This window comes from Drosophila yakuba, chromosome 3R (genome assembly GCF_016746365.2).
Source record: "Drosophila yakuba strain Tai18E2 chromosome 3R, Prin_Dyak_Tai18E2_2.1, whole genome shotgun sequence".
NCBI classification, from domain to species: domain Eukaryota; kingdom Metazoa; phylum Arthropoda; class Insecta; order Diptera; family Drosophilidae; genus Drosophila; species Drosophila yakuba.
Window position 1 is genome coordinate 18186667 of NC_052530.2, and position 22822 is coordinate 18209488.

Here is a 22822-nt window from a genome sequence, read left to right on the forward strand (position 1 = left end):
CATAATGGAGCTTGGCATGTGCAAGTGCAATTTGCGCTCGAGAGTATAACTCCAAAAAATTAATTCTAAAAACACACAAAGTGAGGAGAGCCGCTGACTAAGTATATGAAAAATCGGGAGACTTAGATCGCGTAAATCCCTTGCTCATTGAGTGAGACTTTTGAGTTTTAGTGCGAGTAATTAAATTCTCTATAAAATAGACTGGAAAAGCTCAGCTCTTACCCATTTGCAATGAGTCCGCTTCAGCTGGTGACCGTTCTCCTCCTGGTTTCTCTGATTCACTTGGCTCTTGGCCAGCTGCCCCGGAATGGCTGCTCTCCGCGATTCCAGTACCAGGGCTATATGGGGCAGTACATCGGTTTGGTGAAACTTCGTCATCCGGTGGCCAATAACCAGACGCTAATCCTTCAGTTCTCCCAGCAGGGCTATCACAATTTTGAGGTAAGAATCAGCACTATTAGCTTGGAAATTCTTGATTCAAAATCAGTTGCTTCTGTTATCACTTTGCTTGTTTGCGGTTGTGCTATTTCCCATGCGGCAATGACAATTGCCTTTGCAAAAGCTAAATATTCATGTAAACAAGCGTAATAGAGAATAAAGTTTCTATTAATTTGTATTAGTGCTAACGGAGACTTAATATGCAATATTTTTAGGAATACGTGGGCAGCATTTCGCTGGTGGATGATGATTATGTGACCCAGGAAAATCTTCGTCAGGGATTGCAGATTCGATACCGTGTTGATTTCCCCATTCCAACAATACCGCCTAAGATAACTAGCATGCAATTGAATGGCGTGGAACTTTGCGGTGGCTTAGAATGTACGTTATTTTAGTTTTATATATATTTCAAATGCGATTTAGCGACGCATTTATTTTCTAGATCCCAAACCAAGAACCGCCATTACGCTGCGAATCACTTGGTCGCCGTCCCAAGTATTGACTTTTGGGGCTAGTCCCCCCCAACCTGTGCCTACCAGACGTCAACCCACTTGGCCTCAAGAGGAGAGTCCACAGATCGACTACAGTGAAACCAGGCCCAGTCAACCAAGACTCGAGGATAATGGAGAGATGTTTGTGGGTAATAATGAGTCACTGTCAGTGTTCCAGAATCCTGGATGGGGTACTGCCCCCCAGCAGACGAATCCGATCAGAGGTACTACCACCCAGCCGAGGATAACAAATCCCGCTCCACAGCGGACGACACCAGAACCTGGTCGATCTTCTGCCCCCCAGCAGGCGGTGAGAAGCCCAGTAGAGCTTGTTCCCCAGCAGAACCCTTCATCCAATGGGATTCCCTGCGGTCGGGAGAGAGCTAGTATCACTCCATTCATCTTCCAAGGAGAAAGCCTGCAGCGAGGTCAGCTCCCATGGTTGGTAGCGATTTTCGAGCGCCGGGAGAGCAACGGACCCGCCTTCATCTGTGGAGGAACCCTGATCTCCACATCCACGGTACTATCGGCCGCCCATTGTTTTCGTGCTCCTGGAAGGAACTTGCCTGCCTCTCGACTGGCCGTCTCCTTGGGGCGAAACACTCTGGCTATTCACTCAGATGGAGAATTTCGCGGAGTATCCCAGCTGATCATCCACGAAAACTTCCAAATCAAACAATTCACGGAGGCCGATTTGGCGCTGGTCCGATTGGACGAACCTGTAAGGTGAGTCTATGAAACAAACATATTAAATATACACAACTACTGCCTATTTATACTTATATTTTAACAAGGTACACGGACTACATAGTGCCTATTTGCCTGTGGAGCACCAGCAACCGCATGGACTTGCCCCAGGGTCACAAGAGCTATGTTGCCGGCTGGGGACCAGATGAGACCGGCACCGGCCACACGGAGGTATCCAAGATCACTGACCTAAATATCGTCATCGAATCGAACTGTGTCCAGGAGCTGCCCCATGTGCTGGTCCAGCCGAGCGCCCTCTGTGCCAAGAAGACGGGTGCAGGACCTTGTGCCAGCGATGGAGGTGGACCATTAATGCTCCGGGAGCAGGAAGTTTGGGTGCTGCGGGGAGTGATCTCTGGAGGTGCTATAAACGAAAAGGAAAACACCTGCGAGCTCTCCAAGCCATCCGTATTCACCGATGTGGCCAAACACATAGATTGGGTTCGCCGGAACATGTGGAATTAAACAGCAAATGAAGTTTGCCAAAAAAGAAGGCATGTCGCCTTCCTGAAGAGATTTCTCCTAATGAATGTACTCCAAGTTACGTAATCGGAAGATCCATGCATTACTGCCCATTACTGCGCTCTGGGTAATTCTAAGTGGTTTCATTAATCATTGAAAAAATAAATCAAAGCGGAGCATCTTGAATACACTGCCAACTATTTCTTAACTCTTGTTATGATAAACATCTTTATCATTATTTGATCAATGGTATTATCACTATTATCTTTATCGTAAATTGTAATACTTTAAATTATTATAACAGTGGGTTTTATACTGATTTAAATCATTACTAAACATACATAATTATTACCATCGAAAAGTGCTTGAATTTTATTGATAATCAGAAATAACAATAATTAATCTTGAAACCTTTTGGAACACAAATTCAGAATTGCTTTTCATGCTCATTCGCAAAATAAACGCTTATATAATTTAACATTTTAAATTATTTTTAAAAAGACTCGAGTCAGATATAAACCAATTTATTGTTGTGTTATAAAATTGTAACTTATGCTCTTAAGCCCGAAAATAATTTTAAGTTAAACCCAGTTTTGACCTGCCAAAATCCTTTTTCGCAGAGTATACCCACGTCACTAACTTTGATCGGGTTGGGAGAGTCAACCAGCTTTGTTTTGGATCGGACTATTCAGCTAGATCGGAAACTAATACGAATTGGCTGAGCTAACACCAGTCATTCATAGCGCGACTCTCAATGAGTGCGGTTTAACCTCAGAACCTCGATTAGATTGAATACGCGTATAGTTGCATTGCAGTCGCATTAATTTATCATAAATATTTAATGTTCCGGAAAAGGTTGGTACTCGCGATGAGCCATCTGCAGCTGCTTGGTTTTCTGATTGCCGTACTAAAAATCAGCCATATAAGTGCCCAAAACCTGCCATATATCCAGTGTCCGATGATATTTCGGTATCTGGAGTACGAGAATCAGTTCATAGGACACTTAAAGCTAGTTCTGGATAGAACGAACACGGAAAACGTGGTGCGTGTTGAACTTTCCCAGCCTGGCAGGGACACACCGGTAAGTTTTCCCAAATGTTTAATTCTTTTACAATATTTAGGCTTAGTAACGTTAGTGTTATCAAGCATTGACCTCACTCTCAGATCGAATGTCCGATTTTCCGCAATCGATCTGGGCGAGCTCATTGGTCAAGTTGATTCTCATGGGAATTGCATGGCTGATACTGATAAGACAAGTCGCGTCCGGAAAAACCCCCTACCACAAAGCTCCCCAGTTGAATTCTCTACCGCTTTCCTTAAAGTTGTGGAACAGGTTTGCCATTTGTCGAGAGACCTGCCGCCTCAGCTCAGCTGCTTATATTGTTGTTATTCTGCCAGAGCTTCGGTTTTGCCAGTTGCGCTATGTTTACATAGGTATAAACCCCCCACAGAGTGACGTCGGGATTGGAATTTATAATATATAAAGTGACGCAGACTGTTTACCTTCTATTGAACTCTCTATTCTTGTTTCAGTCGTCTCCGGGCAGTCTTAACTTCTTGGAGGATCAGGATTCGCTGAGGTATCGCTTGTCCAACAACGAGCCCATCAACTACAGAATTGACTTTCCCACGCCGGGCGTGGTGCCCAAACTCACAAAGGTTTCGGTCAATGGAGAAGTTGTGTGCGAGGCGAGGCCCTGTAAGTAAATCTTAGCAAAAAGAAAACAAATTTTAAATTAAATGTCCAAGAATGTAATATTATATTATATATATTTTTTCTTTACTTTACCATTCATTATTAATTTCCTTACAGTTGGAGCTCCAAGCTCAAGGCTAACTCTGTCGCGAACTCTGGGAACTTCTGTGCCCTTGTCCGCAATTCCGCCTTCTCAGCGAACTGATCACCAATGGCCCCAGACCCCTCAGAGGAACTACACAGTATATGAGGTGGAGGAGGAGACTACTCAAAGACGCCGCCCACAGCAACCAACTCCAAGGCCACGGCCACAACAGCCTCCGACTAATCAGCGTCCGCGTCCACAACCCGTGCCTCAATTGCCACAAGAACCAGAGTTCCAGACCCCAGCCAGACCTCCAGTTCGACCATCAAACCCGTCCGCACAAGTATCCAAGTCCTATCCCCAAACCATCGGCCAACTAAGCGGCATCTGTGGGCGCGAGAAGATCATCCAGACACCCTTTATCCACAACGGCATTGAGGTGGAGCGGGGTCAGCTGCCCTGGATGGCAGCTCTTTTCGAGCACGTGGGCAGGGATTACAACTTCTTGTGCGGCGGAACGCTGATCTCGGCCAGAACAGTGATCTCGGCTGCCCACTGCTTCCGCTTTGGCAGCCGGAATTTGCCGGGCGAACGGACTATAGTTTCGCTGGGGCGGAACTCCTTGGACCTCTTCTCATCGGGAGCCACAGTAGGTGTGTCGCGACTTTTAATCCACGAACAGTACAATCCCAATTTATATACCGACGCAGATTTGGCCCTGCTGCAGTTGTCTAATCACGTTGAGTAAGTGCATTTAATCATTGATTTTGTTTGTCAAATTTGTTAACTTGAATTTGTAACTACACTTAGTATTGGAGACTACATCAAGCCCATCTGTTTGTGGAATGAGAACTATCTGCTCGAACTGCCCTCGGGTCACAAGTCCTATGTGGCTGGTTGGGGTGAGGATGAGAAGGGCAACCGAAACACGCGACTGGCCAAGATGACCGACACGGACATCATCACCCAGTGGGAATGCCGTGGAAATCTGTCCGAGGAGAGCGCCAAGTTCATCACCTCACACACGATCTGCGCCAGCAATGCCCAGGCATCCGGTCCCTGCAGCGGAGACTCCGGCGGCGGACTGATGCTCCAGGAGGAGGATATCTGGATGCTGCGCGGCGTCGTCTCAGCCGGACAGCGAATGACCAACAGATGCAACCTGACGCTGCCTGTCATCTATACGGATGTGGCCAAGCACATCGAGTGGCTGGTCAGGAGCATGTGGTTCTGAGAGATTTTCCAAGAGATTAGTTGAATTGAGTGCCAAAATAAATTATGATATAGTTTGTAAAGCTGTCCCAAGATAACAAAGGTTTGAAAGCATTAGCCTTATCAAAAAAGGGAATGAATAACTTTAACTACAGTTTGTATGCACAAGAAATTTCACGTACTTGTGGTACCCACTTTAGGGAAGGGTATCTCAATTGAAAGATTGCATCGGCCAGCAGAGCTGCCAGCGGCGATTTGTCAAAGCCGGCAATTGCATTCCATTTGCATGCAGTTGAGGCATTCACTCGGCACAAATGACATCGCAACGTTGTTCCCTGTCTCGTAATGAGAACAAATGGAGGTGGCGTCAAAAGTCGCGTCGCAGTCGCTAGTGAAACGCTGGGAAAACGCGCCCGAGGAACAACAGGTGCTTTCCCTCATTTCATTTCAGCTCACGCTCTCTCATGTTTTTCCTCTCCAAGTCACTCTCTCTCTCTCTCTCTGCGCAGCGCACATATTCCGCCTGGGGAGCAGCATATCCTGTTGAATGGACTTCTCGGCTCCGGCGGAACTCGAAAGTTGTTGCATACTCTACGGCATTGGTCGTACTGATACCGTTAGTCGTGCGTATCCGGAGTCCGGACAGTCGACGTTCAGCCTTCAGTTCGCACGGTTCGGCAAGCGGTGGCAAGCTGGATAGATAAGGCCAGATAACGCCAGATAACGCTAGATAACACCAACCAATCCATATAATCGGACATAATCCCGTGTGCCGATCGAGAATTCTTGACGGGCGTGCGTGTGTGCGTGTGTGCGAGAGTGTGTGTGTGTCAGTCAAGTGTGTGTGCGTATTACAAGCATATGTATTAATCATTTAAGCAGTGACTTTAATGCTGTAATTTCGCCTGATTGATGGCTGGACATGACTCTGGGTCGCGTTTTCCGCGATGCCCGAATCTGAAATCCAGCGAGCTCCTCAGTCCGTCTGAACATGCTTGAATTGCCGCATTTCGAATCGAAGAAGTGTATTAGCAGAATGCTGCATTGCCGTAGTCGGGCAATTTATTGCCGTGCCCGCAACTGAGAATCTGAATCGCTGAAAAGAGGAAACCACCATCCACCCATCCATTCATTTATCCACACTCATCGCACCCATTTGGCTTCCTAATCATCCTTGTTCCAATGACAAATGCAATGCGGGCGATTGCTGCAATCGCAGCAGGAGTGGGTTCAGTGGCCGCCACGGTCGCAACCAGCACCACCAGTACCATCAGCGGCGGCACCACCACCACCATCAACCCCAGTGGCGGCACCACCATCGGCGGGAATGGCACATCCAGTGGAAGCAGCGGATTCTCTACAAATTCCACGCTGCTGGACGCCGATCATCTGCCGCTGCAGCTCACGACCGCCAAGGTGGATCTGGACATTGAAATCGACATCCAACTGCTGACAAATGGCTATGATGGCACAACGGTGAGTTGCGGATGAGGAATGGAGAGATGAGGGACTGGGTCGATTGTATTTATGTGGCTGCCAACGAGGCATTCATTGGGCTTTGGGTTTGGCTTCGGATGCGGCCTTAGCTTTGGCTTTATGTCCAATGTGGAGCTCGTAAAACGCGAGGAACACGGGACAAAAAGATTTATTAAAATTGTGGTTGGCTATTTAGAACCATATTATTATTATATGTCAAGCAATCAAATGTTTGTGAACTACAATTAGAAACACAATATTTGTTTTCCATAGGTACTTTCGCAGAAAGAACTATATACAACACGATTTTATTTTCAGTGTAGTTTCAGGTATCCAGCGCCACTATAATTTACAATGTCTTTGTCTCCGATCGGGTGATGTAGGGTATTGGCCTTCATGAGCATTTCACTTTTATTACGTGCTGGCATATTTCCCAAACATTGTCGTAGAGTTTTCTGGGCGGTTCCGTGGTTTATGGGGCGTATACGCAATCCGCGGGCAGATTGCTTAATGAATTGTCAAGAGAAAGGGGTGCAAAAAGTTATCCAATGAGGGAAGTCTGGGTGATTATCACCCGATTATCACACACATCCCGCACGCCTTTATAATATTTAATACAAAGTTTAAATTATAACAAAAGGTTGGCAGTTAGGAAAAGTTTTCTCCGTTGGCATTCCTTTTAATTTATATCACTTTTAGCCAACCAGCTGGTAAATGAAAACGAATGTGAGCCTCATTAGCAGCCAGCACATGGAGAAACTTTTGCTAGGATGCGAGTACACACCTCCATCGATGCATAATCCGGTTTTCAAAGGAACCCCGCCAAGGATGTATACCAAAACCAAAGTTTATCCCTTTTTTCACTCGTGTGTATTTCATTTTCCCCCCCTTTTTTTTGTTTTTTTTTATTTTTGCTTTTTTTGGGAGAACGAGCAATTTACGTGCTTGGTGTGGCAGCAAAGTAAAGGATATGAGGCAACGCACGCAGACGACGATGACGATGACGATGACATAGATATAGATCTAAATACTTGTTGTGTGGAACGGCAAAGTTGTGCTCATCTGTTCGCACGTTTAACTTTCAATCGAATGTAAATAATGAGTATCACGTAAGTTGGGTGGAGCAAGGCCATTTATCGCAGGATCACGTTGTCATCATGTTTATGTGCCGCACATTTTCCACGTAAATACATTTTCAACTAATTTACAAACTGTTCAGGGCGTATTTACTGCTCTGATTTACCGAACGCTAACTGGGTCAATTTTGGCTAATCGCCTGATGAAAAGTTCACATTTTTCCACTTACATGATGCACTTATATCGAGTGCACTTGTTATACCCGTTACTCGTAGAGTAAAAGGGTATACTAGATTCGTTGAAAAGTATGTAACAGGCAGAAGGAAGCGTTTCCGACCATATAAAGTATATATATTCTTGATCAGGATCAATAGCCGAGTCGATTTGGCCATGTCCGTCTGTCCGTCCGTCTGTCCGTCTGTCCGTCTGTCCGTCTGTCCGTCTGTCTGTCCGTATGAACGTCGAGATCTCAGGAACTACAAAAGCTAGAAAGTTGAGACTAAGCACACAGACTCCAGAGACATAGACGCAGCGCAAGTTTGTCGATTCATGTTGCCACGCCCACTCTAACGCCCACAAACCGCCCAAAACTGCGACGCCCACACTTTTGAAAAATGTTTTAATATTTTTTCATTTTTGTATTGGTATGGTAAATTTCTATCGATTTGCAAAAAAACTTTTTGCCACGCCCACTCTAACGCCCACAAACCGCCCAAAACTGCCACGCCCACACTTTTGAAAAATGTTTAAATATTTTTTTATTTTTGTATTGGTCTTGAAAATTTCTATCGACTTGCAAAAAATCTTTTTGCCACGCCCACTCTTACGCCCACAAACCGCCCAAAGCTGCCACGCCCACACTTTTGAAAAATGTTTTGATATTTTTTCATTTTTGTATTAGTCTTGTAAATTTCTATCTATTCGCCAAAAAACTTTTTGCCACGCCCACTCTAACGCCCACAAACCGCCAAAAACTGTCCTTCGCACTTACACTAGCTGAGTAACGGGTATCAGATAGTCGGGGAACTCGACTATAGCGTTCTCTCTTGTTTTTTTTATAGACCAGACAACTTGAGACCAGTCTCAATTGAAGAGAGCTAACCGCAGCTTGACACTGACATTTGTGCCCATCATCTGTCAGCAGAAAAGTGTCTTTTTTCCTCCCGCTTTTCTTTTCTTTTCTCTGACATTTGCATACTGCATCACGCATACGCCGCGTTGTGCATTCTAATTGAATTATTAATTTGCACTCGACGAATCTTGGCTGCATGCATAAAAAGCGGGTTTATGCTCGTACTTTTCATGAATAGTCCCCAGTTTCCAGTTCCCAGTTCCCAGTCCCCATCCGCCCTATCACCTCCTTTAATCCATTGTGATTTCGCGTTCTTGGATGGGATTCCGCATTTTCTAGTCGCGAGGCAAAAACTTCGGCTTGCCATTGTTCGCAGGCTTTGCATAGCAATAATAATAAAATATTAATAGACTTATTTGTTATTGCCGCTGCCATGTGGATTGTGCTTTCCATTCAGCAAATCGCCTCCTTTGTTATCCCAACGCACATATATTCTTATACATATATGTATATGTATCAGTATTCGAATTGAACCAGATCCTCTGGAATTTGCGCAAATTTCCGCCGGCAATTTGTCCAAATCAGTGGGCAGCAAGTGGGAGGGGGCGTGGCCCGATTGCTATCGATAGGCCGGCCAATTGAAATCACACTTATTTGGTATAATTGTAATTGTTTGCTTTTGGCGACTACACAATTTATTGCAGTGAAATTGTACGCTGTTTTCCAATAGCCCAAAGCCTAATTGCAACATTTTCTTTTGTGGTTCATTTGGCTAGTATTTGGCTGAATGTGACACTAAAATAATATTATTAAGCTAAAAATGATGTATATAATTTACACTTTATTGAAATGCTCTTTAAATTACTTGAAGCGTTTAAGAATTATCAAATGATTAAAAGTAACACACCCTTTCTGTTCCCAGTTTTTTTTGGGCCCAAAGATAATGTTAATAGCGGTTTAAAAAACTTTTTAAATAGCATTCCTACATGGCTTTACCCTTACTTCAAATAATCGCTTTTTTGTCGTATTAATTTTATGTTTTGTAGAAACTTTGTTGCTAAAGTTTTAAAGTTTAAAACTAGAGACGTCTGTTTAGTGTCTATGCCTAATTCCTTCCGACGTAGATATTTGAGGTATTCGGAACACAAATATTCCATTATTGTGGTAACTTTATTTTAAGCATAACATACATCTAAATTTGATGCTTACGCGCGGTAAATTTCAATTAGCTCATGGCTACCTAAAACAAGGAGTCGGGGAAGTGTAGGAGAGTAGCAGTATAAATTTCACCAATTTCGCCTAATTAAATGTGTGTGACAGCTGGCTGCCATAATCACGGGGCTAGCCGCAATATAAATGAGCTGAATGCTGGCGTTCCCTACAGAATAGGGTCATGCATGTATACAATAAAGTACATACATATATATGGAGACCGCATGGGGAACACACACATCACGGCACACACACGGTACACAACCAAATGGAGGTGCATCCAGATCCCGATTCTGAAGCCACCATCACGGCCATTCCACATTAATCTTGGCCACAAGAGCCACAATGTGTTTGTCTAGGTGTTCCCATTTAATTGCACCCTCCACTCTTTTCCACAGTGACTTGCGTTTTTTGCTCTGTTTGCTGGTGGGTTTTGGAAAAGGAAAAGCAAATGAAAATAGCGAGTTATTCGTGATTTTTATGTTGTCTGCATTTCGCTTACCTCTTTCATTTTAGGGCCAGGTGAATGGGGCTAAGGATACACGATGAGCAGTCAGAGGGATTCAGAATTCAGTAAGCTCCAAAAGGTTCGCTGCTGATTGACCATAAACCCAGTTTTTATTTGCTGCTCTGTTAGCCCATGTGTGTGTGTCTTTGGGTCCATTTTATTTGTATGTTGCCCTTTTGCAGCCATTTTATGAAGCTCTTCTCCACGAGTTGAGCCCTTGCCATCAATGGTTCGCCAATGACACAAAAGTGCAGAACGATTACTCGTGACAAGTCAATTTAATGGGGCCACGACCATATAAAATTCCTAGGGTCATGTCAATCATCCGCGCCGGGTGTTCAAGTTTGCCAGCCATTGCCAAAACACAATCAAGATAATCGACTACATTTTTATTGCTGGGAAATCTGAGTTTCCTAGCTGGGAGAATTTTCCCAAACACTGGTAGAAACTGTTGAACTATTTAGAACTACTTCAGGAATTTAGTAAAGTCCTCGAAAGATTTATAAATTAAATATCTTGTTCTTTTTTTTATGATTAAGATAATCAAAATAATATGCATATTATGCATACACATATCTGGATGTTTTTAATATGTAAAGAACCATCGGAAAAATATAACAATTACTACATTTCTGTTTCAACTTAACCATTTATATACACAATTGTGTTTATTTTGTAACCCAATAGCTTAACGTAATTGTTCAAAGATTGTTTTGCGTGTAGTTGCTTGGGAAAAGAACAAGTAATTGAATTTTTCCCGATATGAAAGGATAAAATGAGACCATCTGCCATTGAGACCACTGTGCAAGTGTGTGGGAACTTGACACTTGGCTAAGAGAAATCCGTGAGATATGGTTCTCTCTCAGCCATTCTAGTCGCCATTTTTTCTCCTTTCAATTGAAACAAGTGCAGTTGCATTGATGTATCTGTATTTACACTCCACTGGCGTGTGAGTGTGTGTGTGTGTGTGTAAGTGTCTGCAGTGGTGTTTGTGTGCAGACGACACTTGTGCGAGTTAACGGGCTGTTTGTGTTAAGCACACAACTGAACGCCACTGACTGACATCGTTCACTTGCCAAGTTTTTCCCTTTGCTTCCATGGAAGATCCCAAAAGGAAAAATATATATATGCCAGTGGTAGAAGTATAAAATCGATGCTCTCACAAAAATAGGAGATGCGGATGAAAATGGCATGCAGAAGATTAAGTTCGATAGGTTGAGCGGCGATGGGCGATGGGCGATGCAGATACTGCACTTACAATCAGCTCAAGGGCTCCCTTGCAACCGCTTACCCCTCCTGTGTTGCACATCAACGACCCTCCGCTTCATCTCCTGTTGCAGCTAATTATCCCGAAGTTGACAATACGCCCCGGGCAAATCAACATGGCAATCTGCTGAATAGCTGCCAAAACAAACAATCGCCGGTCCTCCGAAAATTGGCAGGCAATAGAGCAGCGATAAGGCAAACAATGCTGCAGCATTTGATTTACCTTCCAAGTGCCCAGGAACATTACCTCACACAATGTCCAATCGGAGCACAACAATCGGCCTTTGGTAATTATCATTGCTATTGAGTGCATTCGGTGGATGGACTTAATGTTTTAGCCTATTAAACAGCACTCTTGAGTTTCGCAAACAGCACTAAAGTTCGTCTATTAAGCAATCTTAAAGGGTATACTAAAGGAAACGATTAAAAACATTGAGTTAAAATCCGAAAAAGGTTTTCTGCAAGAAGCAATTTAATTGATGCTTGAAAGTTGAGAGCCGTAAAAGTTTATTTAAATTGGTAAAATTGAAACTAAAATCTATATATGAAATTGCTCAACTCTGGTCAGCTAGCTTATCGTCCTGCGGTAATTAACGGGTTTACGATCTTGAAAAAGCAATTAACTAAGAGTATTTTGCAAGCATGCTTCGCAAGCCCCAAATAAAATGAATTTTTAATAACAACTTGCCACAGCCGGGGGCAAAATGGGACGTGGTGTGTCCCAACTTCATGTCCATCTTGGGGTTATTTTAATTATTTATCCGTCGGCAAATTCGACAAGAGCGTGGCTGTGTCTGTGTCTGTCTTGTGGTCAAAGGTAGTGTCTTTAGCATGTCCGAAAAATGGCAGCCAAACACTTGGTACAAGTGTGAAAACCTCGCTCGAGGGAGAATAAACTTGTTATCCATCATCGACGGTCGGAGGGGGAGGAATCTAATTAGTTCATTCATAATTGAGGACGCTGCTCATCTTGGCAGGCGCTCAACTGAAGGAGGAAAATCCCTACTTAATGTCACACACTTTTCCGCGCCATCAGGCGCTCATTTGCATTTAATGGCCATGCATACATAGATGCTCAGATGCTGAGATGCTGAGATCCTTAGATGCTGAGGGCCTCAATTACGACAGTTTTGACAGCCAGACACATGTGTCTGCGAGAATTTTTCCCCTTTCTTTCCTTTCGGCTTCGTTTAATTAAGCCGAAATTTCAACAAAGAGCCCAAACGCTCACGCACATCAGCATTCCCGTTGACAGCTGTCTGCAGGAGCAACTTTGAGTCCTGTACGTCCTTGCAATCCTCGACGAGCATTGACAGTCCACACAATGGCCAACAGATGAGAGATAGCGAGATAGCCGACTCTCGCAATTGTCAGTGCAGTTAGCATCTGCTCAAGTGTTCCATTGCCACATCACCTCCAGCCATTTCACATTGCATAACGAGGCAGCAAGTGTGTTTAGCTGAAGCGAAACTTTAAGTTCTGGAAGAAAGTTTACGAAAGCAAAGAACAAATATTTGTTGGGCGCATAAATCAGCTGTCTAGGCTCTAGAATTATCGCTTCTACGTGAGATTCCCAGCCCTGTGTGTGAAAGCCTTTCTTCCTACGACTTGCCAAGAGACGCCCACAGCATTTCTTGTTTATTGTTCGAATTTAAATATATGCTAAACAGCACGAAGCAGCGAATTTACTCGCTTTTGGCCACCCAACCAAATAGGGTTCAATGCGCCGCAAAAACCTTTGGGCTTGCAAAGTTCAAAGTGCAGGAAAATTGAAAATGTATTGAGCGAACACTGAGCGAAAAACGAGAGATTTTAAAAAGACTTGGAGAATTTAAGAAGCCATCAAGAGGAACACTATGAAAATTGCAGGAACATTGAAATTGTGCTATTGAACATATCATAATACATCAATGCGGTTCTATAACTACTAACCAGCAATTAAATATATAGCAATTTAACATTCCTAAGCAATTTCTTTCAATGTAAGAATTGCACATTTTCTATGTGTTCGACAGGAAAATCTCATTATACATACAGAATTGCTCTTTGAACTGAATAGGAAACTGAGGCATAGCGGTTATGTTTTCCCCAGGTCCTTCAGCATTGTTAAGGCGTTTTCGGTCTAGTAATTGCACAGAACACTTAATTAACAACTATGCTGTGCCCCGGGTCATGTGGCACTGGCTCTGATGTTTGTTATCCTTGCAACTCATGTTGCCGTCGGCGGAAGTGCTCAAATGACACTGTAAAGTGTGGAATACTCGGCGAGTCCTTTGGTACCATTCGCTTATTATTCAGCCTGTCGGCTCGTCCTTTCCACTTGTAAATCACACTACTTCCGCCTATCCAGACGGCCAGACAAAGAACAGACAGTCGCATGGTGGGCAAAAATGCCACCTTTTCTCTTGTTGTCCTGCCAACAGGTTTTGTGCCTTATTATTGTACGGCCTCCAGGTGTTCTCCGCGTGTGTGTGTGTGGGTGTATGGGAGTGTGTGTGGGTGTGTTGACGTTTAATCAACGCATTGTGCCATTTAACTCTGCAAACAAAGGCAAAGCACCCAAGTGCGACTTTAGCTAGCCTGGTATTTCTCACGTCCCACCGCCCACCACCCTTTTTCCTTCCCGGGAGGAGAGGAGCAGAGGCAGAGCTCCTTGTTGACTTATGGAGGCCTCCGGGGAACGGAACGCGGACCACGAGCATTTGTTGTCCACTTTTATTGCCAATTAAATGCAGTAACTGGTGTCACAGTTGTTCCTTCTGTTTTCCTCTCCTCTCCCACTCCCCAGCTGTTAAAATATCTTTTAGCCAACAGTTGGCAGATGCTTTGTTTAGCTTTTACTTTGCCCGGTGAAAGCATCTAAATTTAAGCATATATCTTAGAGTGGAAAATGGGACTTAAAGGGAAGGCGGTCCAAAACAATTGTAAACAGTCAAATGTACGCTTAAACTTCTTAAGTTACAATTTTGTTGTTTAAAATCCATTTATAAATCAAAATGTTACATGAATCAATAGGCTTTGCTTAATTAAAATACTCACAATGTGAAAAATACATTCTCAAACAGCACACAAAATATAAAAGCTGCGAATTACAGGAATAAAATGTAGCTATTTCGTTTCAATGCAGAAAACATTTTTGGATTGTGCAAATACAACTGGAGAAGATGGAAAAGAGTCAGCACTAGTATTTAAAGTCATTTATGTGACAAAGCAATTCCATTGAGCCACTTTCAATTCTTTAATAAAAGATGTTGGCAAGCTCTACCTTAAATTAAGTGAAAACGGGCATTTTTTATGGTACTCCGATGGTCTCCGATGGAGGATATCGCAGAGTCACGCTTCCACTTCCGGAGTGTTAACTGCTTTTTAATGATGCCTCCTCTGCCGCCAAAGAAACAGCGACATGAACATAAACATTAACATCAGTGTAATGTGTAATGTTCGGCTGCATTACTGAATCTGGGCGACAGCTGATGGTGAGTTTAATGAAAATTCACTTGACATGAGATGGCATTTCGTGTAAATTTTATAATCTTAAGTGTCTTTTATTGTCCAGCGCACTTCGCTGGTGATGTTCAGCGTCAATTAATTTTGTTTACTGTACACAAATGGAGCATTTCACGTGGCAATCCCTTTGGCAACCCGTTCCTTGTGTACTTAAGTGCTCTACTCTTATAGGGCGAATCAATATAGTTTATGAATAAGTAAGCGCAGTGTAGTGCATTTATATTGCCGCCTGGGGCGCTTGTTGCTTTGGTCGAGTTAAATATTTACGCAATTTGAGTTATGTTCGAAGTGCCCATGGTTACCTTAATCTAAGCATGAATAAATTAAGTTTTGTAAAAGGTAATACATGATATTGCGCATACGTCCCGTTGCTCAGCCCGTAAGTATGCCGTATTTATGGCATTCTACGACCGCATTTGAGCCGATTAAACTAAAGTTTCCATTTCAAACAATTAACAATTTGAAAGTAATTAAGCAGCTTATGCACAACACACACACACACGTGCAGCAAGAACAATTTTAATTAAACAAAAAGTTCCGGGTCCAAGCTGCAAAAGTCTGAAAACGAACAAAATATATATACGGCGTCGGCAGTTTTATGTTTGAATTAATTAATTGCATTTGTCAGCGGTTTCGGGTCTGCTTTTGAGCATTTTATTATGGCCTTCATTATGGTTATTTATTCCCGTGGCAATAACGCGCAAAGGATACCCAGCTGCAGGCACTTCGGATCCTTTGAATTCGGCGAATCCTTTTTCTCCCTGCCAAAGTAATTGCACTGCGCTCGCCGTGTTGTGCCCATTCGTATTAATTAATAAATTAATTTACAGGACTCAATTGTTCAATTGAGTAAATAGTTGGGGCCACCAAAAGCGAAGGCAACCGCCGGAATGCCAACATGTCTGGTTGCCCAAGAGCAAAAGAAACCACAAGACAAATTCCAACTCAAAGTTGCCACAAACAGATGGATACATAGACATACTCATACATGAATAGAGATTTCTTGGGCAAAAACGTGGTGGGCGGCAAGGCGCTTAGTAAAACAAATTAATTTTACTACGGGCCTGGATATTTTCTGGAAATTTTGTCAATTTTAATTATGAATAATGCCACTTGGTGGGTAGCTTGGTGAGCTTCTTGAAGAGGATTGCCTCTTGCGGTCCTGCCACAGATGCCACAAATGATTGATAGTTTTTTTGTATGGCCAAGGCATGCGTGCCACAAACAGCCAGGATGACAACGGCGAAGGAAAATGAATGGAGCGAAGTTCAGGGAAAACTGATGCAGATGCCAGCTAATTAAATTCGAAAAATATTTCACAAATTTAATTAGTTTGTGTGCGGAGATCAAAGACATGTGGCAAAGTAGCAATTCAGCCACTTAAGCAGGGGAAGAAACACGTAAAAGTTTTCAGTGATTAATATAAATAGTTTTTTAGTAAATTATGAAGTTGAAAAGTGGTACATAAAAGTACATAAAAGTGGTACCATGAAATAAAAACTTTATTGTAAGCCATGCTTTACGATCTTAAGCTCGCACTACATACATTTATTGTACCAACCCATATAACAACCCATTCGAAACTCGTTCCATTGCAGTTGACATCGTTCTACAATGAGAGCAGCTGGACAAATGCGTCTGAAATGGATACAATAGTTGGTGAGGAACCGGAGCCGCTGTCACTTGTGTCAATTGTAGTTGTTGGTAAAGTAAATGTCGTTGAATGTACAGCAAAAGCCACCCACCTACAGCACCGCCCCACCAACACTCGACCACTTTCATCGCTCTCACGGACACGGACACGGACATGGACATGGACACGACAATTATCTGTAAAATTGCTTGTTGCATGTGACACAAACACAAATACCACGCACACGCACACACTCACACGCACACGCACACCCATCCCTCGATGTTCGCCCGCCCACATAAGTATGCTATATCATATAGATACCCTTAGCTGCGATTATGGGTGTGATATTTGATTTGGACTCGCCGCAGGCATCTTCCTATCGGTGCTGATATTCCTCTCGGTGGCCGGCAACATCCTGGTGTGCCTGGCCATCTACACGGAGCGCAGCCTGCGCCGGATCGGCAATCTGTTCCTGGCCTCGTTGGCGATTGCGGATCTCTTCGTGGCCTCGCTGGTGATGACCTTCGCCGGTGTCAACGATTTGCTGGGTGAGTAGCGTACCCCTCTAATGCCATGCGGTAGCTCTTCAGTTTGCGTAATGGAATATTGCAATTGAAATTCGCGTTAGCCCAGCAATGAAATTTATGCAAAATGCTGCAGGCTACTCCAGTGCTAACGAAAATAAAAAATGAAAATATGCGAATATGGGAATATGGGAACATGGGCACCACGAGGGTGTTGCTCCACTCAACCATCCGCGCACCACTCGAGCCCATTTGACATGCCTGGCAGCGCTTAAAGCCGGATTTTATGTGGCTTTGTCAATGCCTTTTAAAGTGTCAGCTGCACAAGTCGACGCACGAGTTCCCCGACTTTTCCGAGTTTCCCGACCGGGCGTCCATTGTGATTGCACAAGACTTCCTCCTTTGCTCCTATGCTGTACACCAAAAACGAGGGCTGCCTTTGCATTTTTGAGCAAATAAACACTTGGCTTATGTCGGACTCCAGGCTCCAATAAGCCTTGTTTCATTTAAATTCCTTTGAAATATTTCAAACACTTTTACACAAAGACGTTTTAAAGTACAGCTTACGTGTTTCAATTAAAGTACGCATCTTAAAGGAACCTTTTATGTTAAAAAAAACTTGTGTACCAAAGTAAGTACTTCAATTTTTGAATAAAATTATGTCCAAAATCCGTTGATTTAGCTTTAAAATTGCTTATTATTCTCACACAAGTGATACTAGTGATATTGTTAAAATTTCTATACTTTCATTTATTCAAACTACATCGCTGGCCCTCGACAACCCATCGGTGGACGAAAGGTTGGAGTCAGCGAAACAGGAATTTCATTTTATACCAGTTGTACATCTGGTGCCATGGCTAACATGCAGATGCCGAGTGCTACCACACATTTTGATTATTTTCCATTAGCCATTCCGAGTGCAGCCATGGCAGTCATTCCTTGAGTTATCCTGCCAGAGGATTCTTTCCCATTCCGATACATTTCTCGCCATTGAGGCTGACAAAGTTTCGCTTAGCTGCAGTCTAGAATATGGAATGGCGCTATATGTGTGGCCCAGTTTCATATCCAAACAATTTGAGTGTCGTTTATGGGTGCATTTTATTAATTCGAGCTGCAGCGGAGATGGGAACATTGGCTAAGTAAATAAGAGGAAAACTAGAGAGAACGCTAAAGTCGAGTTTCCCGACTATCAGATACCTTTTACTCAGCTAGTGAAAGTGCTAACGAAAACCTTTTGCTTGCTCAAGTTTCTGGCTTATATAGTTTCTGAGTTCGAAGCGTTTATACGGACGGACAGATGCGCGGACATTCTTACTTCTGATTAAGATTATGTATAGGGTCGGAAACGCTTCCTTCGACTAACTGGTATACCCTTTATTCTACGAGTAACGGGTATAATTAGGCGAGAGCCTTGCCATGCAAAACTTTTCAGCTGCCACTTGGGTAATTGGGGGATTGAGGAGCCGGGCTAACAACGTGTTCCGGTTCAGGAAACATGCAGCTGACATCAATGTGTTGGGACTCGCTAGCACACGCGGCAAAAAAGTGGAAAATCATAAACAGCAAACAAAAGAAGAAAACTGCCAGCTTGTCATATGAGTCTGAAAATGTGAGCGGAATCCAAAGCGAAGCGATGCGGTGAAGTGAAGTTGGGAAAAAATGGAGATGAGTTGAGGTGACATGTGTCAGAATTGCCAAACTGTGCATGATGAAAGGGGACTTTGGGCTATGGGACATTCAAAATACAGGAAATCTGGATATTAGTTTACCCAATAACAGTGGCTCAATATACAAGAAACTATAGAAATAGAAATATAAATAATTTGGCATTAAATAAAGTGCTCATAAATTGCCTCAGCTTCTGAAAACCCCTCGAAAAATACCCAAATACGCCACTGCAACCGCCTTCTTACCGCCGAGGGTGTGTGAAAATAATAAACGACTTTGGCACTTTGAGGAGACGAGTGCCGCGTAAGCGAGAGTGTGAAAAAATAAATAAAAACGCTCAGCTGCTCAAGACAAACAGCAGCCTGGGGTCCTGCGACACCCACACTTATGCACACACATCCCACACACTCACACATCGAGTGGCACACACGGTGGCAAATTATTTTCGCCAAGGCAACATTTAGCACGCTCGAAGACAGGCAAATCAGCAAATAAACATGGTTCGCAATTGGATAAATTCAAACAACAACAGACCCGGCCAGATCCGACAGATGCTGCCAGCCCGAGGAATCGGAAAAACATATAGCATAAGGAATACTTTTTGGCCAAGAGCTATTCATATGCGTATGTGTGTGTGTATGCATATTGAAAGCGGCATAAAGTATTTGCTAACTTGAGTACAAGCTTCTGCTCTTCTTCGTACTGCCAGTATATTCCCTCCTAAAATAGGTTTTATTTTTGATGCCATGGGCATTTTGAAAATGCTGAAGCTTGCTTAATTTTAAGCCAAGGGAAGTGGTGCTATGAATCACTCTAAGGTTTAGGAGTCTGAAGTGCAAATGTAGTATATTCAATGTCTAATCAAAGCCTTGAACACAGCTCTTTAAACAATATGCTTTCCAAAATGGTATATTTCATTTATTTAAATAAGGTTAATTATATTTTTCTTTGAAAAGCCAGCTTTCCTCACAAAACTAGCTTAATTTAAAACTTTCTTTAATGACTTGCTACATTGCAGTAGATTTCCCTATAAATACCTCAATTGAAATCACTCAATTAAGCGTTGCCAACTGGAAGTCACTTCTGCTGACCGGCTTGGTCAGCTTTGATATCCTGATAGCCTTGTCTTTTGATATCCTGATGAATGAATGCTGAGCTGGGTCGCAGTTGCTTCGGCTCTTCCTGTGGCATTTAAGCCATATCCTGCCGCACGCTTGATTAACTGGCATGAAAGCTGTAACGAGCATGATATGCATATTCTTATCGACCCAAATCATCAGTTGAATGCCACAGCACGAATAAATACCCTTTTTATGTGGCAAATCTTTTACTGAATTCGTGTGTACAGCGGTGATGTTTGACCACCATACCGCTCACCACTTTTCCAGGACTCAAAGGACATCCGTTTCTGGTCACGCACGGAACATCAATCGAGTAGGACGTAATTGCAACGCACTTATGAAATTGGCAAGCGTCCGAAAAAATAAATTATTTGTTTTCACTTTTGGCCCGGCGAAATGAATTTTAAATAGCGAACGCCCCAAAAAGGAGTGAGTGAGTGTGAGTGTGGGTGTGTTTGTGTATGTGTACGGGAAAGGAAAGGGGAAGGGGAAGCACAGGAAACGGAAATGAATTTATGAAATCATTTAAACTCAATTTACGTCGTGAATAAATAAAACAAGAACCTGGCAACACTGGCAACACTGGCGACACTGGTTGCCTTTGCACTTTCTGTTGCTTTTCCGCCTTTCCCGGCTGCATTTGTTATTACCGCCGTGCAAATGAAACAACTTTTTTTTTGGCGCCGTCCGGCCGCAACATGGCAATTTCCGCCACGTCCAGACAGAAAGTACTTATTAAGCATTTTAAACAAGCAATCAAACACTCGTTCAACCAGCCTCCCAACTTTTTTTTTCTTGCAGGATATTGGATCTTTGGAGCGCAATTTTGTGATACTTGGGTGGCCTTTGATGTCATGTGCTCGACGGCGTCAATTCTGAACCTGTGCGCCATCTCGATGGACCGCTACATTCACATCAAGGATCCGCTCAGGTGAGTGATTGTCAGGATTGTGTCAAAAACATAAAACATCCAATCCATAACTAATTGTCCGCACTGTCGGAGTGTTTGACGGTTTGACGATGATGTTACAGCGGAGCCACGTCCTCGAATCGATTTATTAATGTCAGGCCATTGCAGGTGCTTTGTATGCACGTTACTCATACGCCGCGTTGTCATGCCTGTCACGTTTTTGCTCTACTGCTGCGAGTCCTTCTCATTTCCAGTGCTCGAGTTCTTTTCGGCGAAAGGGGCTCATTAATCGACGCTCATAATTGTTTCATTAGTAACAGATTTATGGCGCATTACGAGACTTTTTGCACTTCTCCGACGCGACTTCATCTTCAAGTTGTTGGCTAAGCACTTTAGGATCAGCGCTTCAGCTGTGGTTTTGTGGCAGCCAACAAAGTTCAGCCAAGTCATGCTCACTGGGTCTCTGGGTCAGGCCAACAAAGAGTATCAGAAGAAGTGTCATTACCAGCTTGTGAGAGTGGTGAAGTGGCAACTTGGGTTGTCTTACCCAGATTGTGGGGGTTACGCTTCAATAATGTTGTTTTATAAAATAGTGAGGACTCTTAGCAAAAGAACATGGAAAGTTCAAGTACATAAGCTGAATTCTTTTGTTCTTAGAATGTATAATTGGCTTACATATTACGAAAACAAGTTGATATACTGGCAAGTATTTTAGCCTATGTCCAGCTGGATTCGATATCGCATTTATCACACCCTCTGCAGATGACTTCATCTGTCAGTGGACCGAATGCTGTCCAAATGCTCCATTATCGCAGTACAATCTACCTTGTATATCCGGCACGTTGCTCCAGCTGCGCCATCCCGGCAGGAAGCTCCAGAGGCAATCAAATTCTGCTGCCTCAGGTGCTGTGTGTCCTTGTGTACTCTCTCTCTTCGTGTGTCTGTGTACTGGGTGTCCTGTGGAGGGTGGGGTATGGGGTATGGGTATCTGTGCGCTTCCTCGACTGCGACAATGACAATGAGCTTGTCCTGCTGTCGTCGGTGCCTAAAACGCTGCCAGTCAGCCATGTTAGTCTGCTTTGTAGTCAGCAGTCAGCAGTTGAAATTGATTTCCAGTGGCGAGCAATTCTCACAAAAGCAGTCAGTCGAAAGTCAGCTCGGTAAACTTGAAACTAGTTTATCAAGCACACTCCCCAAGCCCCCAATCTCCACAGCCACCACCTTCCCTACCTTTTTCGGGCTGGACCACAACAATTGTGTGTTAATTAAATTTTCAACAATGCCTCGGTGCCCAGAAGTGCAATCCTACAAATGTTTTTCGGCATACGAATATTACATTTGCGGCCAAGAACAAACGCACAAATTTATTATGTGTCAGCAGCCACAACAGAATTCCTTCATATTTGGCTTTTCGAGAGGGTAAACCATTGTCTGCACGCTGTTCTATTTCATTTTTCACGTGTGCACTGCAAACAAATTGGTAGAGCATATATTGAAATCGAAAAACAATCCCAATTTGAGAGCGTTAAAAGAAGTGTTTCAGAATTATGATTTTAAATGATAGTTTTCCAGTCGCCATATTATATTTGGAATAACATTTCATTTTTTCAGTGCATAGGAGTTGTGTTAAAAATGACGTTGGTCAAGTCGCTGACAGTCGCAAAACGGGGAGTTGGCTTAGGGCTAGAGAACCGACCAAATGATTGCAGAATAG

General features: G+C 43.3%; 3 protein-coding genes across 4 annotated transcripts in view; all 3 read left to right on the forward strand.

Moving 5' to 3' along the window:
- The first annotated feature begins 18 nt into the window (after positions 1-18).
- Positions 19-2328, forward strand: LOC6537340 (CLIP domain-containing serine protease 2). Its single transcript, XM_002097861.4, has 4 exons — positions 19-441; positions 654-819; positions 881-1655; positions 1724-2328. Exons 1-4 carry the CDS (start codon positions 232-234, stop codon positions 2139-2141), a joined length of 1569 nt encoding a protein of 522 aa, XP_002097897.1. The 5' UTR covers positions 19-231; the 3' UTR covers positions 2142-2328.
- A 525-nt stretch (positions 2329-2853) lies between these two features.
- On the forward strand, positions 2854-5229 carry LOC6537341 (putative serine protease 42). The gene is made up of 4 exons (XM_002097862.3): positions 2854-3219; positions 3672-3837; positions 3952-4663; positions 4730-5229. Exons 1-4 carry the CDS (start codon positions 2980-2982, stop codon positions 5151-5153), a joined length of 1542 nt encoding a protein of 513 aa, XP_002097898.2. The 5' UTR covers positions 2854-2979; the 3' UTR covers positions 5154-5229.
- Positions 5230-5710: 481 nt separating this feature from the next.
- Positions 5711-22822, forward strand: part of LOC6537342 (dopamine receptor 1) — a 37615-nt gene continuing 20503 nt past the window's right edge. The window contains exons 1-4 of one of the 2 annotated variants that reach the window (XM_039376839.1): positions 5711-6607; positions 16848-16908; positions 17254-17433; positions 21000-21129. In XM_039376839.1, coding sequence (XP_039232773.1) covers positions 6314-6607; positions 16848-16908; positions 17254-17433; positions 21000-21129 — 665 coding nt within the window. In that variant the 5' untranslated portion in view covers positions 5711-6313. Of the gene's footprint in view, positions 6608-16847; positions 16954-17253; positions 17434-20999; positions 21130-22822 lie in introns of both variants that reach the window. The other variant, XM_002097863.3, reaches the window with a different exon arrangement.

What these genes read in the sequence shown, in the direction of transcription:
- LOC6537340 (XM_002097861.4), top strand. Translation starts at nt 232, where the DNA reads ATGAGTCCGCTTCAGCTGGTGACCGTTCTCCTCCTGGTTTCTCTGATT. An exon ending in ACTTTGCGGTGGCTTAGAAT is followed by an intron (nt 820 to 880) that starts GTACGTTATTTT and finishes TTTATTTTCTAG; the next exon opens with ATCCCAAACCAAGAACCGCC. An exon ending in CGATTGGACGAACCTGTAAG is followed by an intron (nt 1,656 to 1,723) that starts GTGAGTCTATGA and finishes TATTTTAACAAG; the next exon opens with GTACACGGACTACATAGTGC.
- LOC6537341 (XM_002097862.3), top strand. Translation starts at nt 2,980, where the DNA reads ATGTTCCGGAAAAGGTTGGTACTCGCGATGAGCCATCTGCAGCTGCTT. An exon ending in AGCCTGGCAGGGACACACCG is followed by an intron (nt 3,220 to 3,671) that starts GTAAGTTTTCCC and finishes TTCTTGTTTCAG; the next exon opens with TCGTCTCCGGGCAGTCTTAA. An exon ending in TGTGTGCGAGGCGAGGCCCT is followed by an intron (nt 3,838 to 3,951) that starts GTAAGTAAATCT and finishes ATTTCCTTACAG; the next exon opens with TTGGAGCTCCAAGCTCAAGG.